The following is a 17,196-nucleotide window of genomic DNA, read 5'->3' as shown; positions in this document are numbered from 1 at the left end:
AGTCAAGACAAAATGGGGATATCTAGGTTGATACAAAGACTATTGTTACGCCATTATTGTTAAAGACTAAATAATACTTAATGTGGGTGTTTTGTTTTTTGGACTGTCAGATGAAAGACAAAATACCAAGTACCAAAAAATTGATCTTTACGGAGGTCAATATACCTCAATTTGGAGCTTTTGGCTACCTTGAATGAGCTTAGTTTACCTGAAGTGAGGCATCAAAAGTCAAACTTAACACTCATTGATTTCGTCAGAGACATGCTGACTGTCAGTAGCTACAGTTAATGGACTGGGCTGTGCCAAAAATCCAAGGTAATGCCAGTGAAGACGTAGATGAATGCTTTCTCAGCAGACCTTCATCCCTCAGTACCAATCAATGACCATTTCAGTGACACAGCACTGTCCTGCAGTGTTACCAACCTTCAGTTTGTTTTTTTTTTTTGTTTTTGTTTTTTTTGTTTTTTTTTAGTTGAAGGTGTTTGTAATTGAGTCAGTGACATATTTAAATCACTATGAAGGGATCACTCCTTGAATCTTAGTTCAGGATTAACACACTTCTCTCTATATTTTTTTGCAGTCCCACCCACAGAAGTGAACATTAGAGCAATTTCAGAGGACTCATTTGAGTGTGTGACAGAAGCCAGCCCAAATGCAAAATTTATCTGGAGCAGGTAAAGTCATTTGAATAATTACTGTGCATGTTTGTGTGTTCCTGTCTAGCTATCTTTGTGAGGACCAAAATCTGCATTCTACTATACTTGTGAGAACCAACAGTGCGCATGTGTGTACGCTTGTGTGTAAGAGGTGGGTGGCCAAGGCAGGGACCCAAACATAAAGGGATGAACTGGAAGAGGCAGCTTTATTGCTGTAACAAAATGCTATACTCAAAACTAAACAGTACAGGCCAGGAGGAAACGAGGAAACAAAGAACTAGAAAACACAGCAAATAGAAACAACATGACAAGGAACACACAATGAGGATGGGCAATGGGTGATAACAGAGCTGGACTAAAGAAGCCAGGAAAATAGACAAAAGAACTGTAAAAACTAAAACAGGAAATGCGTTAATACAGAGATTAAGACCAAGTCACAAAGGCTTGTCACAGGGACCGGGGAGAAACAAGCATGGGGGCATGACTGACTCGGGAGACAGAATTGGAACAACAAACATTAAGACAAGAGACAAACAAATATGAAGATGAGACTGAGTAAACACAGGAGAAGACGTCTAAAAACAAAAATGTAAAAAATCTCACAGAATGGAAGACTAAAAGAAACATACTTAATAGATGACAAAAAAATAACCACGAACCTAAGATTCACATAAAATCTACAAAAACAGCATAATGTCCAGAAATTTAGAAACACTGGACCCAGCACCATGACAGTGGGTGTTGGAATGAATTTGAATGACAAATTTGTATTTGAATTCTGTTCTCTGATAAAAAGCCTGAGATGTGTATTTATGGCTATATTACCCCTAACTAGGTGCGTCAAACATCTCCCTGGACTTTCTAGGGAGGAGCAATAACAATAATTATATACATATATTTTAGTGGTGATCGGAGCACTAGAGATATTTCTACTTCCTGTACATGATTTGATAACTGGTCATGTGTAAGAGTTATCTCATGTAAAATGCAAACTGCTTCTAGTGGAGCTGTGTAAGATCATTTCCATAAATGCTCTGTATGCAGCAAGTAAATTAAATAAAAATTCTGTTAAAGTTGGGCAAATTTGGATACTTGTTGTGCATTAGATACTTGTGGTGGCTCCATAGTGTAGTAGTTTACACATTCGCATGTGAAATCTCCCTGGTTTGAGACCAGGAGGAGACCCCTGCAAGCTCAAATATTCAGAGCTATCTGCTGTGGCGACTGCTTGTGAAAAGGGAAACACTGAAAGAAGTATATTCCATGACAGTCTCTGTGAAGTTTTTTTTTTCACCTGAATAGATTCCATACCGTATGTTTTTGTTGTTGTTGTCGTTTATAGGTTTCTTTCCTTTCATTGACACTGAGCTCTTTCCAAGAGATAAATGTGCAAACACATTTGAATTTTAGTTGAAGATGCTCAGAGAATTCTAGTCTTGAACATGAACATCTGGACCTCTCTTGGCAGAAAATGTTATTGAAAGAGGCATGGCTGTTAATGAGTGGATGGTCCACACTGAGTGAATTTATTTAGAAAAGTAAAAAAAATACCAGAAGCCAAAAATCCAGAAAGCTTCAACAATAAGAAAATCCAATGATTGAGGATGAACATTGAGACCAAAGTTAAGCTAGCAACTCATCCAAGAGCACAACTCCCCCTGCTCACTAGTCCCATGACAGGCCTACCAGTATCACTCAAACTCATCAGCTGTTGTTGGTTAACTAACATTTATTGACAACATCTGACAACATGCAAAAAAGAAGTACAACAAAATGTCCACAACCTAGGCTATAAAGCAAGCCTATAATTGAAGACTGCTACTAATCATTAGTATGACAATGGTTATTTTACGGTTTTCCAAAACATAATAAACCCCCAAATGAAATCTTAATCAAGCAAAATATGCACATATGCACCTTGCACACTCCATTTCTTTTATCACAGTGTTTTTATTTTATTTACATTTTCTACACTGTTATTTGCTTTACAGCACTGTCTTCCAGCTCTGTCTATGCTGTCCTCTCTCTGTCCGCTCAGCGTTTTCTCCCAATGCACCATTTTGCTGCTGTGTAGAAATAGGAGAGGTATAATTAGATATTGGCTGTCAACTGTTCCAGCCGGCCTCTGGGACTGCAGCATTTCCTTCATATGCAATTGTGACATTTCCCCTGCTCTCATGACCTTGTCTCCTGGTTGTGGCAGTCAATATTATGTCACAACAGATGAAGTAAGCATTTCTGAAAGATAAGCAGAGCAAAAGTCAAGACAAAATGGGGATATCTAGGTTGATACAAAGACTATTGTTACGCCATTATTGTTAAAGACTAAATAATGTGGGTGTTTTGTTTTTTGGACTCTCAAATGAAAGACAAAATACCAAGTACCAAAAAATTGATCTTTACTAGCTTTTAGCTACTTTGAATGAGCTTAGTTTACCTGATTTTTAAATTAATTAGTGCTTTTTTTGTTATCATCTTGCTTTCGGATATATAGTGTCTTGTACATGTTTTCGAGCCTTTCCCAGTGTTTCCCTCAGTGCTAAGTTGCTGTGTTTAGGTGTTTATCTAACCTTTGTATTATTTACTTACTGTTTTAATTTCATACTCGGTTATTCTGAGCTTTGTGTTCAGGTTTACTTCCTCCGCTGTGTTTGAAACTAGAAATAGATGCAGAAAAATGTGTCAAATTAACCAACACGTTACCTGCTGCACCATCAATTCTGTTAACAGAATTTATTATAAAGCCACATATACAGATACACATGTAAAATATTTTTGTTTTCCTTTTCTGTTTTGTTTCACTATTTGGGTCCTTATCCTGCACTTAATAATGGCAAGATGAAGTTTCATGAAGCATTAAAGCTTTTCCACTTGGTACACTCATAGGCCGAAGCTTCATTGTGCTTCCTTTGCTCTACTGTGCCAACAAGTGGACACTAAATGTAAAACAAAGTGATTATAGTAAGACTATGGCTTCAGTGTTGATTTGAATAAATTAAGGATCTTTGTGATGCCAAAACGTGAATTCTAAACTTATTAATATGGTGTCCATCTAATATAATGGTGGGATCAAAAGGTAAAGTGGAAACAATTGGGAAAGGTTTGTGATGTAAATGTGCATTACCCTCTCTACCTGCCCGGATCGTGTTTTTCGTGGAGCCATATCTTGTAATTGGGTAAAAATTAAATGTAACATTTTGGTGTGAGCAAGAAAAGTGAAACACAAAAAGATAATGACTAAAATTAATTTGCATTTTTGCAAAACTGACATTTTTTTGCCCTCTCTGTACATTTCATGTTGAGTCTCGTTCGTGTGTTTTTTCCAGATCTGGCCAGTCTTTGTGGCAGCCTGGTGTCAAAGCAGATGGTGCAAAGCTACAACTGCTGAGTCTGACCTCTGATCTAAGTGGCCTTTATCAGTGTGAAGCATCTAATGCATATGGAAGTAAACATGGTCAGCTCTATGTGCATGTGGTATCAGGTGAGGTTGCTGATGCATTCATTCAAATCTTTCTGGATTTGTTTCTCAGTTTTTATTTGAGTTTTTTTCCTGTTGTTGCTTCATTCTGATCTTGTTCTGAAAACCATCTACCTTGAAGAGGTTGGCTTAAAGTATAGACGGCATGAAACTGACAAGTTACTAAATGGATGACTAAAGCTCCACTCAGTGCAGTACATCATGTTAAGTCACAACCCCACTGCAAGGTCAAAACATGTCCCAGCATGGACAGGTTCTTTTCATGGTCATATCAAGTTTTGTGCCTCACCCGCTAGCAGATGGAAGTTTTTGAACATGTGACCTATAAGGTGTCCTATTGCCATTTAGATGACTCGCAATACTGTCTGAGTCATCTAAATATGAAATACAAAACTAAAAGCTGATAGGTCTGTCTAGCACAGACCTATTGCTGGAACGCCAAGACAATTCTACTACAATGGCAAAAGCAAGACGCAAGTCACCAGAGCTCTTTGTGTTGGTCGTGCACGAGGGAGAGAACTGTGACGAGCACCGTTCCTTCCGCTCAAACCCCAGTCACTCTCAGTTAGCTCCCCCGTAGCACTGCTCTTTATTGTGGTTACATGAATATGCATAGGTTCATTAACATATGACATCATACACAAGAGGACCGTGTGTGGGGGGGTGTGTGGGGGGGGTGTGTGGGGGGTGTGTGTGGGGGTGTGGGGTGTGTGTGTACATAGGTGTGTGTGTGTGTGTGTGTGTGTGTGTGTGGGGTCAAAATGTGACCCTGTGAAGACTCCCCAGACCTGCTGGCGCCAGGGAGTCCAGCAGTTCACTTAACCAAAAGGCTCTTACACTCAAACAGATATAGGTGTGTTTGCTATACCATATATCAAGAGAGAAGATACAATCCCTCTCATGACCCTAGGAGGTGTGTGATCTATGCCAGAACACTCTGGAAGAGGAATGAACATACTCCCCTCTTCACGGTACACAGGGTTGTTGCAGACCTCCTAGGATGAGACATTCTTTCAATCTACAATGATTATATACCTCTAAGCATATGAGTATATATTTCTAAGCATAAATGACAATCCACAATATAAACCTAACAAAAGCCGTGAAAGAGAACAACATCAATCTCATTATATTCTTTCTTTTTGTGTCCTTGTAGGAGCATGTTCTGCTGCTTGGGCCTTGTTTGGTCTTTTGCTTTCCCTGAATGTCATTGGGGTTGCAGCATGGTGCTTTTATAAATATGGACGTTTTCAAAGGTACTCACAACAGCAACACTGAATACAGTTAATATGTAGTTCTCCTGATGTTAATCCATATACACAATGTACAAATAGATCTGAAAGTTTTTGATCATTTGAAATAAACAATCAAATGCAATTGAAACAGAGAGTCTTAGCTTTAATTCTAGGGGCTGAACAAAATCTACACAAGTCAACCATTAGATTTTGAGTGGCTTAAATATATTTGGATAATTCCCACAAAGAGTATGGGCTATGTTATTGTGGCAGGGTGTGGTCTGTGATGCCACTCAGGTACGTCCGCCTCCCTGCAACAGCACGGTAAATTAAATAGGTAAAACGTATGGAGAGGATTCCAAGTGTGGCATTTTCAGCCTGGAGGCTTTTTCTGTGAGCCTCTCAACGTGTGATCAAAGGGGCTCTCACTGCAAGTTAGACAGTAACAGTCAAAATCCAAACAACAGAAGTGGCTAAACCAAGGGATTTGCAACATTCTCTTTAAAGCAAAGTGCACTAGTTAGCTTAGTAACAACTGAAAGGCAAAGTCCCTGTGCTGAAGACAAAAATAAAGGCAAAACGATTCATGAAAAGAAATAAAAGCCAAATACAGTGAAGTATCACAAAGGAAGTAAGTAATTATTTGGTGACTTCCAAGAGTTCAAGACTTGAGTGAGTCGTTGCTTTCGAAGGATTTAACAAAAATATTCAAACAGGACAGTCTGTTTACCATTATGTTTACTTGTCCAGTTAGATTTCAGCTGCATGTAAAACAGTATTTTTTTTGATCAAAGCTTTTGCACTTGAATTTAACCTTAATTGTTTTATTTAAAATATATAGTAGTGGTGTATGAGGGCAAAATTGTGAATTGTATTTACATGGCATCAGGCAGAGTGTCCCAACAACTGAAGCAGGTGTTGACGCAACAGAGCAAGAACAGCAGGGAGAGGTCAGTTAATTAATTTTAATTGTTGATTTTAACAGTGTTGAAATGTGTCATTGTTCTTTTCTTTTACTCACAGTTGAATATCTCATTCAAAATACTAATTGGTATTAATTTGATGCATATTTATAGTTTTAGTTATGACATTTTATTAAACATGCTTTTCTCGAGAAAACTGAGGAATTCAGCAGAAAACAGGTTATATTGTTTTCTATTATTATTGTGTTGAAAATTATAAAACTTTAATTTTATGTATAAATAATGTGAAATTAAACAATTTTAAATAAATGCTCTGAATTGTCTCCCTCAGGAATTTGTCTGACAGTTACGGAAGGTATGAAGTCAAATGGAGGAGCAACGGGAATGCTTACACTTCACTCTTATGGAAATTTTTTGATCATCATACCAAAGATATAAAAAGACTAACAGATAATTCTCACTGATATGACTTTTTTTCTGCAAACCTTATCACGCCTGTAGTCTTTGTTGAACACTTGAGGATGTGGACAAGTGGGTGAAAAATTTGTCTGACAGATAACTCAAGCAGAGAAAAACATCCTTGCAGAGGTGAGAAGGGTCCGGGTGTTACTAAAGGACAAGATCAGAAAGGCTAGGGACAATTACAGGAGGAAGCTGGAGTGGAAACTACAGCAGAACAGAATGAGAGAGGTGTGGAGTAGGATGAAGACAATCACTGGAATCAGGCCAACCAACAGCAGGGGAGCTGGGGGCGGTGAGGAAAGAGCTGATGAGCTGAATTTGCAGATTTGACACTGCAGTGAATCCTCACATCCCCACAACCTCACCTGTAGTCAGCCTGGAATCCAGTCAATAAACTGATCCTTAAGGCCAGTAATGTAGTGTGTGTATAGAGCTGCACTCTCTTAAGGTGGTGTTGGAGAGGCCAATGTTGTCCAAGATAAGAACAATGTTGGACAATACCTCCCACCTACTCCATGACATGCTAGCTAGCCACAGGAGCACATTCAGTGAGAGACTGAGATTACCAAAAAGTACCACCAAACGACTCAGGAAATCATTCCTGCCTGTGGCCATCTCCCTGTACAACTCCTCCATCTAACACACTGTAAAAATGCAATAGTTACATCCCTTTTGCACAGGCTCCTTTCTACTTGGTAATGTTGCTGTCTATTTTTTTTTTTAATTTATTCGTAATCACATCTGTCAAACCTGGATATTTATTGTTATTAATTGGTGATTTGTATATATTGTACAATAGAGATTGACAGACCACGTGACTTTCGCGCATTGCATGTTGGGTACCCGTGGCAACAGAATCACCGGTAATCATTAATTCTGCGGTTTTAATCCCTACTTGCATTTTATTTGCCCCAAAAACAGTTATGTACAAAACGACGGAGAACACGGCAGGTCCGTACAAAGACAGACTTCACGAAAAGGCAAAAAAAAAGGATGAGGAAAAAAATCAAAGGAGTGAAAGGGTTAGACCCATACGAGCATACAGAGTGGAGTAAGGACGTTAGCGTGCTGCCCAACTTTCATCACGGACATATTTATTATTATATGGTCCTAAGTGTGAGTGCATACACTCACAAGATGTTTATTAACTTCAGATCCCTGCAACAAGCCCAGGTCCAGTTTACTTTGGTGATTTGGACTATTCCATTTCAGAGCTGTTGTTAAATTTTTTTCCTTTGTGTTGGCCTGTATAGGAGATAATCTATTTGTTGTTTCATGTTGTAGTATTACACAACATTTTCAGATCTAATAGAAATAAAATGAGTGTTTCATAATTCATTCAATTTATTGTCTTTATTTATGACTGGCATTATTGTTTCATTCTATTATAGAATCTTACAAGAAAGAGGCAAAATTGTAAAAATCCATTATGCTTTATTAGCTGCTTCAGTGAAAAACAAATCAACAATGCAAAAAAAACAAACATTGCAAAACAACATACTGGAAAACAGTTATTCATCACTTGATTGCTTCAATACAACACTTGGGCACATATATGCGGGACGTTTTGTGGCTGTTTTGATATCGCTCTCTCTCTTAACCGATCAAATCTTTTTTGTAACCTACATCAACAATTATGTTATGATAAATTATGTAATAACTACAACAGAAGACTTACCTTTGTGGAAATGCTTGGAGCAGACTAACATGTGTGCTGGAACGTTATATTTGGTCTTCGAATGGCTGCAATCCAGGCCATCCGTCAGCTTTTTGTTGCATTGGAAACATGGCTTGAACAATTTCTCTTCCACGACGTAATCCGATAAAAAACAATGTCTTTACCCGTCGGCTTCCCGTGGCTGTCATGGGACCGGCTATTGCAGTTAATAACACAACACCTTGCCATTTTTTGTTTCTTTTTATCGCTGTGTGACTGTTTTCATGTGAAAGCCTGCATGCGCTAGTACCGCTTGCCACGCGTTCCCAGAATCCTTTGCGGTTTTACCCCGGAATGACGTCACATTTTCAATCTCTATTCCTTATATCTTGACATATTGCATGGCTAACAGTCTAGTCTGTTTTTGTTTTCAAGATTCTTTATTTGTCACATGCATAGTTATACAAGTACAACATGCAGTGAAATCTATCCTGAGACGCTCCTCGACTGTGCAAAAGGGGGAGAGACAAACATTATATAGATTAAGTGAATATATACACGGGGGACATTATAGTGCAATAAGTGATATTGTATGCAGCAAGTAGGTGAATTTTGTACATTACATGAATTAAATAAAATAGACAATCTGAAAATTTTATATGAAAAATCTGAAATGTACATTGTGCCGGTGGGTGTTAGTCTAGAAGAGAATCCTGTCTCAGTCAGTTTTATTTTCTGTTTCTGTTTTCTTAATGTTACTGTACTGGAGCAACTGTAAGCCGCATAATTTCTCTAGGGATTAATAAAGTATTCTGATTGTAATTCTGATAAAACTTGAAGCAGCTCTGACTATTAGAACCAGCACTGAGTACTGTTACATTTATACAGCATATCCTTGCCTGTGATTCATTCATTAAGAGATTTTTTTTATGTGCACTTTTTTTCAGTTATTGTTTCTCTTGGCTTAATTACAGCCTTAGCAGCATCTCTAAGAAGCAGACCGCTGTAAACCTTTTCCCAATAATCAGACAAAAAGACTATTGATCCAGGTGGGAAATTCCCAAAACCGAACTCAAGCAGTGAATTCACATCTCTCTCCCCCCCACCTCGTCTGTAAAGATAAGTATGACTGCAGTGATCTGCACAACATAATACAAAAGAATAAAAACTTTATATGAATAACTTTATTCCTCTTAAATATAAAACATGAAGAAAGTACAAGTGTGTACAAGTGTGTACAAGTTACAGACATATTAAAATAAATGAACTCAAATCAGTAGTGTCATCTACAGTCTTCACAAAGGGGAATGATTAATCCATTAAGAAAAGAAGAAAAAACAGGAAGCAAATTAAAAAATTAATAAGTAAAAGTGCAAGTAAAACTAATCCTAAACTGTGCATATTGCAATTATGGATAGCTTTGGTACAATTACAATTTTTACTCTATTCTTACTAAAATTTCCTGGAACACCTACATTTCTTGAGTAATGCTTGTGAAAAATAACAAATCTGTTGAAGGAAGCATGCAGACTAAAAATGTATAAAACATAATGGTCAGTTCACAGAATTCTCAGTTAAATTGGAGTATGTGAAAGAACAGTACACTGGCTTGTGTGCTAAGACCATCTGTTCTGCACCAATAATACCTGCAGTGTTTTCAGTAATTCAGGAAGGTCAAAGGAATTCTGTCTATGCTTTCATTTTCCACTGTTTTTCTAGGTCACTCACTCATTCCAGTTCTTCCTGTGGGACACAAAGGACAAAGGAAGGAGTGCGCCTTCTCTGACCCTCCTTACTTTGTCCTTTGTCCGTCTCCTCTCAGTTTTTACTCATGTGATCCATCACCAGAGCTGGGAAATTCAAAGTCAATCATCAGTTATGCTTGAATATTAAAAACACATACTGCTACATACTTTTCCTAATAGTTTTTCCTTGTCCAGAAGATGGACTACAACGTGTATCTTGCTTACAGTTCTGTATCACCCAGGCCATATAAAAGAGAACCATGTTATGACAAAAACTGAAAGAGAAAATAACATAAATAAATACATAAATCTAATGAAGCTTAAAGTAACATTAGTATCTTTAATATAACTTATAATCTTGATTTAAAGAGGCAACACTTTGGCAAAAAGAGAATTTTATTAAAACAGTGTGATGTTGAAATTTATATCAGCAAGTTATGCAAAGAAATGAAAAACACGATTTGCCACAGTTTCTAGTTAGCTCAGTGAAGCATTGAAGTTTCTTTGGTATTTAGAGATTTCAGATTTCAGAGATCTTTGTGGATTTGCTTTTTAGACAAAAGATAAAGAAAAGGTGAAAAAAATTTGAAGCTGCTTGTAAATCAGTTCAGTCTGATGGTGTATGTTTATGTTTTATATAGCACATTTCTAGATAAAAGATCACAAAGTACTTCACAAGGTATAAAACAAAAACAGTCAAAAGTTAACAAAATGCAATTCTAAAAAGATGTGTTTTTAGCTGATCTTAAGTTCTGAGGAGGAGAGTTCCACAGTCTGGCGGCCACAGTGGCAAAAGCTCTATCACCCTTGGTTTTCAGCCTTGTATGCTGAATAACAAGTAGGCCCTGATCACAAGACCTCAGGGACCTACTAGGGACATAGGGCTGTAAAAGTTCAATGATGTAGGCTGGTGCTTGTCCTTGAAGAACCAGTATCTTAAAATGGACTCTGAATTCAACGGGGAGCCAGTGCAGCTGTATAAGCAACGGTGTTACATGAGAGTATTTAGATCTTTTTGTCAGAAGCCTTGCTGCAGCATTTTGGACAATCTGCAGACGCTCCAGGGAGTTTTTGTTTAGACATGTAAACAGTGAATTACAGTAGTCCAATCGTGATGAAATGAATGCATGAATAACAATCTCCAGTTCAGTATATATGGCTCAGTTTAGAAATGTTTCTTAAATGATAGAAGCAGGACCGAACCAGAGATTTGACGTGGACATCCAGGGGTAAGAGCAGAATCCAAGGTTACCCCTAGGTTCCTGATAGACGATTTCACAAATGTTGAAAGAGGACCAAGAGCATTCATTATGTTAGGTACATGTCTGTCTGGAGCACATACAAGGACTTCAGTCTTTTCTTCATTAAGTTGGAGGAAGTTGTCAGCCATCCAACCTTTGATGGTTTCTAAGCACACTTTTAGAATCTGCAGCTTAGAAATATCTTCAGGTTTAAAAGACATATATTCGCAGTGGTAGCGAATGTCCTCAAAGGGGCTCAAAATATGCTGGAGAGGAAGTAGATATATTAAAAACAATAAGGGCCCCAACACAGAACCTTGTGGCACACCATAGGACAGGGACGTGGAAGATGACCTGTACTTAGAGACCGCCACAGAAAAGTATCGTTCATAGAGATACGAGGAGAACCACTCTAAGGCAGACCCAGATACACCAACCCAGTATTTCAGCCTTTCAAGCAAAATGTAATGGTCAACGGTGTCAAAGGCTGACGTGAGGTCCAACATTAGGAGTACAGAACACTTTCCTGCATCGTTTTGCATCAGAATGTCACTGGAAACTCTAAGAAGGGCTGTTTCAGTAGAATGAGCTCTATGAAAGCCAGACTGAAATTTGTCAAAGATATTATGTTTGTCTAAAACTGCTGTAAGCTGCTTAGCCACAACATTCTCTAATATCTTAGCAATTAACGGAATTTTTGAGATTGGTCTGTAATTGCTAGTGAGAGATGGGTACAGCATTTCACTCGTCACAGCTCTCTCAGCTGAAGCTGTCTGGGAATTTCCCCCCGTGTAGTGAAACGGGCCTTGGGTTTAGCGCTCTCCGTCTCCGCTGCATGAGATCGCTGTCCTGCAGCACTGTTGATATTTTTCAGGTTTTTGTTGTGGATCCAGCTGCTGCAGCGTTTGGTCTGGGTCACATCGAAGATGGTAGAGGGGAGAGCAGGAGTCCAGGTCAGCCTCGGCTTCCAGGGCCTGCAAAGCAGCTCGTAATCAAGCATAAAGAGAAAAACAAAACAAAAAAAACAGACAGGAGTGTACGAACAGGAAAATGATGTTGTTTGCTGTGTTACACGGAGAGGGGAGAAACGCTGGGCCTTCTCTCCCCCCCCCCCTTGTTTTTTTGAATAATATAATCAACTCATAGCTCACCAAGATGACAGGATAACAGAAATGCATATTTCAAATATTGCCATATTACCACAAAATAGACTTGTCTTCATACAGTATTCACTTGTGTTGCTTAATCAGCAGAAAACATCTTACAATTTGACTATCTTAACCACTAAATTCATTGTTTCATCACTGGCTAGTCATTCCAATCTTTCTTTTTAAAGTTAAGCTGTTGTCCTGTAACCTGGAGAGTTTATTTGTCAGTAGTGGATAAACCAGGTCTGTGGTCACCTGTATTAACACACTAAGACATTTATTTAATATCATTTTCATCCCTGGTTATTTGACACTCTCATTTCTCTGATTCTTTAAACAAATTTCCCCTTGTTGCTAATTTAAACAATCCCGTGCCCAGTCCTCCTGTTTTGCTTTAGCTTTTATCCATAATTCATAATAACTTTACCCCTTTTTTGCTCTTGACTCTCTGTTTTAGGCACTTTCCCCTGCAGTCACACAGACTGCTTCTCCTAGCTCCTCCTTGGGTCCACCTCACACTCAGCTGTGTAGATCTACTATGCCATTCCAATCCGCCTCTGTTCTCACTGCAGCTGCTATTTAACCAAACAAATAATTTGCTCGCCTGTGAGACAGGTCACAACATATGGGACTGCTCAGTAGACCATTTAACTCTTTATTTCTCTTTCACATTACTTCTAGAAGGGAGATGCGTCCTGCATGACACGCTGCCGTGGATCTCAAAATGGTGGTGTGCCCCTAACAGTTTTATTACAGAAGCTCTCTCATTCTAGTCTAAACAACAGTGTCTCAGTAACTTTCCACCAGAGATGGTCCCCTCTTATCTACATTTTCCCAGGCAAACGTGAGCAAGAGTCTGCAGCTTTCTACTCCCCAAGGACACATGGTCTAATGCCTTTATTTTCCAGGGCTGTGTCCACTTACACTATATAACTACACTATATAACTTTATAACAGTTGTTAATAAAAAACATAGCATTATTGAGGCACTGAAAAATTATTTATTCCCAACAGCATTATGTGATGCCAGGTCCAGCTGTACATGGAACATGCTAGTGTACGTTGGCAAACCGTCTAGCATGCAGTCAGGGCATGCGAGTTGTCCCTAACATTAAAGAAGGTTTAAAAAAGAAAATGATCACATGTAACAACTTGTTTACTTTATATGCCCCTGGCCTACAACTGCAGAAAAGAAAGCTGTCCATGGTGGGACCAGTACAGAGGAATAAACATGAGCTTCCTCCTGCACTTGTGACAAATATGTAAAAACCTTTGTTCTCATGAAAGTTTTCCTTCAGTAAGACCCATGTCCTGGTGTTCCTACCATGCCAAAACACAGAAAAATGTCAGTTAATGAGTTGGAATAAAGATGAACCTTGAAACACAGAGATGGATGATATTTTATACTTAATGCTTTATAAATAGTCAAACACAATGGGGTCATTTTTGAGCCCAGAGAACAACAGTTGTGATTATTTGCTGCCAGTAAAAAAACTTGTAGTAGTTTAAAAACAGCTTCCTAACTAAACTTTGATCTATATACCCGTTTGTGATACTCTGTCAAAGCAACCAACTCTGGTTGTGAAATGATAATCACAATAACTGATGATTTAATTTATTTTTTTTACCCCAAAACAAAGAAAAAGTTAATCTAAATGAGGTTTTAGCAGACGTAAATTTGAAATGGAATAAAGAAATAGTGTCAAAATGTTTAAATTAGGTTTTAATTAAAAGTGGGTGAAAAATCCACTTCATACAATACAATACAATACAATTTTATTTATATAGCACATTTAAAAACCCGAAGGCACACCAAAGTGCTTCACAGTAACATGTAGAGTCAACATAAATCAATAACAGGGTACAAATCAGGCACTAGCACAGACAGGATAGAGGCACTAACAGACCAGGAGATTTAGGTAAATACAAAATCTGCTAAGACAAAAACGGCAGTAAAATTAATAAAAAATAATAATAAATTTAATAAAATCTAATAAAAGATTTAACAGATTAAAATTTAAAAGATTAAAAGGGTGTTAACTGGTCAGGAAAGCCAAGTCAAACAGATATGCTTTTAATCTTGATTTAAAGGATTGGACAGAATCCAAGGCTCGAATAGAAGCAGGAGGCTATTCCAAAGTTTGGGTGCAGCTGAAGCAAAGGCACGATCGCCTCTGGTCTTCAGTCTAAGCTTAGGTTGGGCCAGAAGTAATTGATCTGATGATCTTAATGCACGACAAGGGGTGTGCAAATTAAGGAGATCAGTGAGGTAGCTGGGTGCAGTGTTATTCAGGATTTTAAACGTGAGTAACAAGATTTTAAACTCAATTCGATATTTGATTGGTAACCAGTGTAGATCGACAAGAGCTGGAGTAATGGGGTCAAACTTCCTAGTTCCAGTAAGAAGGCGAGCCGCAGCATTTTGAACGAGTTGCAGCCTTCGAAGAGAGAAGGCTGGGAGACCACAGTAGAGGGAATTACAATAATCTAACCTGGAGGTCACAAAAGCGTGGATAAGTTTTTCCAGGTCCCTATGTGGTATATAATGCTTCATATTAATTAAGTATCAATCAAACCAGATGGAATCATTTTTACCCCTGAAGACAACAGGTGTTATTATGTGCTGCCATTTAAAAATTTTAAATGATTCAAAAAACCATTCTTACTAAAGTTCAGCATACAGCACTCTGTGGTTAGTCAAATGGTCAAAATAATCTAAACGTTTACATATTTTATTGTCTCATTTTATTACATACTTTATGTAAGCAAGGTCTGGTGGCCCTAAATTGTAAAATGAAGGGTAAATTTTGTGGTAATGTGTGGGTCTTAAGTAAAACTAAGGTGTAACACTGAATTGATTGTCAATTTATACTTTGTACTTTAAAAAAACACTCAAATGAAGTAGGGTCATTTTTGACTCCTGAGGACAACAGGTGTATGGAAATCAGGAGGACATTTTGAGGGTTAATAGACCTCTCTGCACTGAATCATACTTGTTATTAATCTCTGGCGCTCTTCCACAGCGTGTCTTTTGTCCTGTCTTCCTCCCCTCACCCAACCGGTCGCAGCAGATGGCCGCCCCTCCCTGAGCCTGGTTCTGCTAGAGGCTTCTTCCTGTTAAAAGGGAGCTTTTCCTTCCCACTGTCGCCAAATTGCTTTCTCATAGCACAATCATATGATTGTTGGGTTTTTCTCTGTATATATTATTGTAGGGTCTACATTACATAATAAAGCACCTTGAGGTCACTGTTGTTGTGATTTCTAAATAAAATTGAGTTGAATTGAAAGAAAACTGAAAAAAATATGACTGTTCAGTTCTGTTCTCTGATTAGATCTGTACAGTACCAATTCCATATTGCTCACCCAGACCAGACGCCAAGCTGCTCTGATAGTCCTGGTTAAGGTTTTGAACAATTAATCCTTTTTGGATTTGTAGATGTAATTGTGAAACTAGTGTTTTACCTTACACAAATCTGGTTCTGTCTTGTTTCTATTTTTAAGCTGAGGTCTGAGCTTTAATAGTGTTTCATGCTCTTTACAGCTCTCCATGTGATTGGTGGAAGTGCGATATCTTACCCTGCCATATCACTGATATCAGTGATGACTTGACACAGATTACCTGGCAGAGGACAACCAGAGAAAAAACTCGTAATGACAATTTTATCACTCTCCATCCAAGGGAAGGACCACGGTTTGTCAATGGACACGATGATCGATTTAAGTATATCGGGAATTTTAACAACAAAAATGGAACCCTCCAGTTATCCAATGTTCCATTGAAGGATGAAGGCAGCTACACGTGCATCTTCGCGTTGTTTCCCAGTGGAAATCAGAAGACTGAGATACCTCTAATAGTGACTGCTATAGAAAAAAACAAAACAAAAAATGTATTTAAGAGATGTATTTTTTATGAGATGTAGACAGAGTTACTTTTACTGTCATCCTTATATGTTATCTTTCTTGTCTTCTGTAACTCTCCTAGTGCCTCCTTTCACAAGCATCAAGAACAAGCTTCCCACTTTGGGCACAGAAGAGGTTTTATTTGTTACCTGCACAGCTGCTGGATCGAAGCCTCCTGCAGAAGTGAGATGGCTCACTGGTGTTTTGGGAGACAAATTGAGGACGACAACAAACTCCATCCAGTATAACAACAGTACAGCTACAACAGTCAGCTCTCTGTTTGGCGTTCCTACGAGAGAGATTAATGGTCACCAGGTCCAGTGTGTCATCAGCAGTGACTCCCTGACTAAAGAAGAAACCCTGTCCTTCACCATACAGGTCTACTGTGAGTATCAGCTGCTCATGTAGTTTATTATTATTTAATAAATCACACAGTTTAGGCAGAATGCAGCAAATTAAAGCAGTCAATGAGGTTTTTTGATAGGGGAAGAAATCTGGATGAAACAATTGCTATTGAGTCCAGACACGAGTGTTTCTTCACTGGCTGGCAGTAGTACAATCTTTGTGTGCAGTGTGGGTTTATATATGTATTCTAGATAGATACATTTTTTTAATAATAAGTTATGTCACTTTTTGTCATTTTAGTTGCTCTCTCTGCAGACATTACCCCCTCAGTACCAAGCATAAACAATTTGAGTGGGACAGCTTGTCCCGCAGAGTAATATTGCCGACCCAACACATCTGATTATTC

General features: G+C 38.3%; 1 protein-coding gene across 4 annotated transcripts in view; it reads left to right on the top strand.

The window, feature by feature from the left end:
• Positions 1-17,196, top strand: part of LOC116309759 (nectin-1-like) — a 34,077-nt gene that overhangs the window by 8,465 nt on the left and 8,416 nt on the right. The window contains exons 4-8 of one of the 4 annotated variants that reach the window (XM_031726464.2): positions 581-674; positions 3,983-4,137; positions 5,291-5,390; positions 6,259-6,319; positions 6,624-7,763. In XM_031726464.2, coding sequence (XP_031582324.1) covers positions 581-674; positions 3,983-4,137; positions 5,291-5,390; positions 6,259-6,319; positions 6,624-6,635 — 422 coding nt within the window. In that variant the 3' untranslated portion in view covers positions 6,636-7,763. Of the gene's footprint in view, positions 1-580; positions 675-3,982; positions 4,138-5,290; positions 5,391-6,258; positions 6,320-6,623; positions 7,764-16,527; positions 16,831-17,196 lie in introns of those variants that run through there. The other 3 variants (XM_039599983.1, XM_031726456.2, XM_039599982.1) reach the window with 3 other exon arrangements.

Source organism: Oreochromis aureus, linkage group 16, assembly GCF_013358895.1.
Source record: "Oreochromis aureus strain Israel breed Guangdong linkage group 16, ZZ_aureus, whole genome shotgun sequence".
Classification (NCBI taxonomy): Eukaryota; Metazoa; Chordata; class Actinopteri; order Cichliformes; family Cichlidae; genus Oreochromis; species Oreochromis aureus.
Note: the sequence above shows the minus strand (reverse complement) of the source record. Positions and strands in the feature narration are given on the sequence as shown.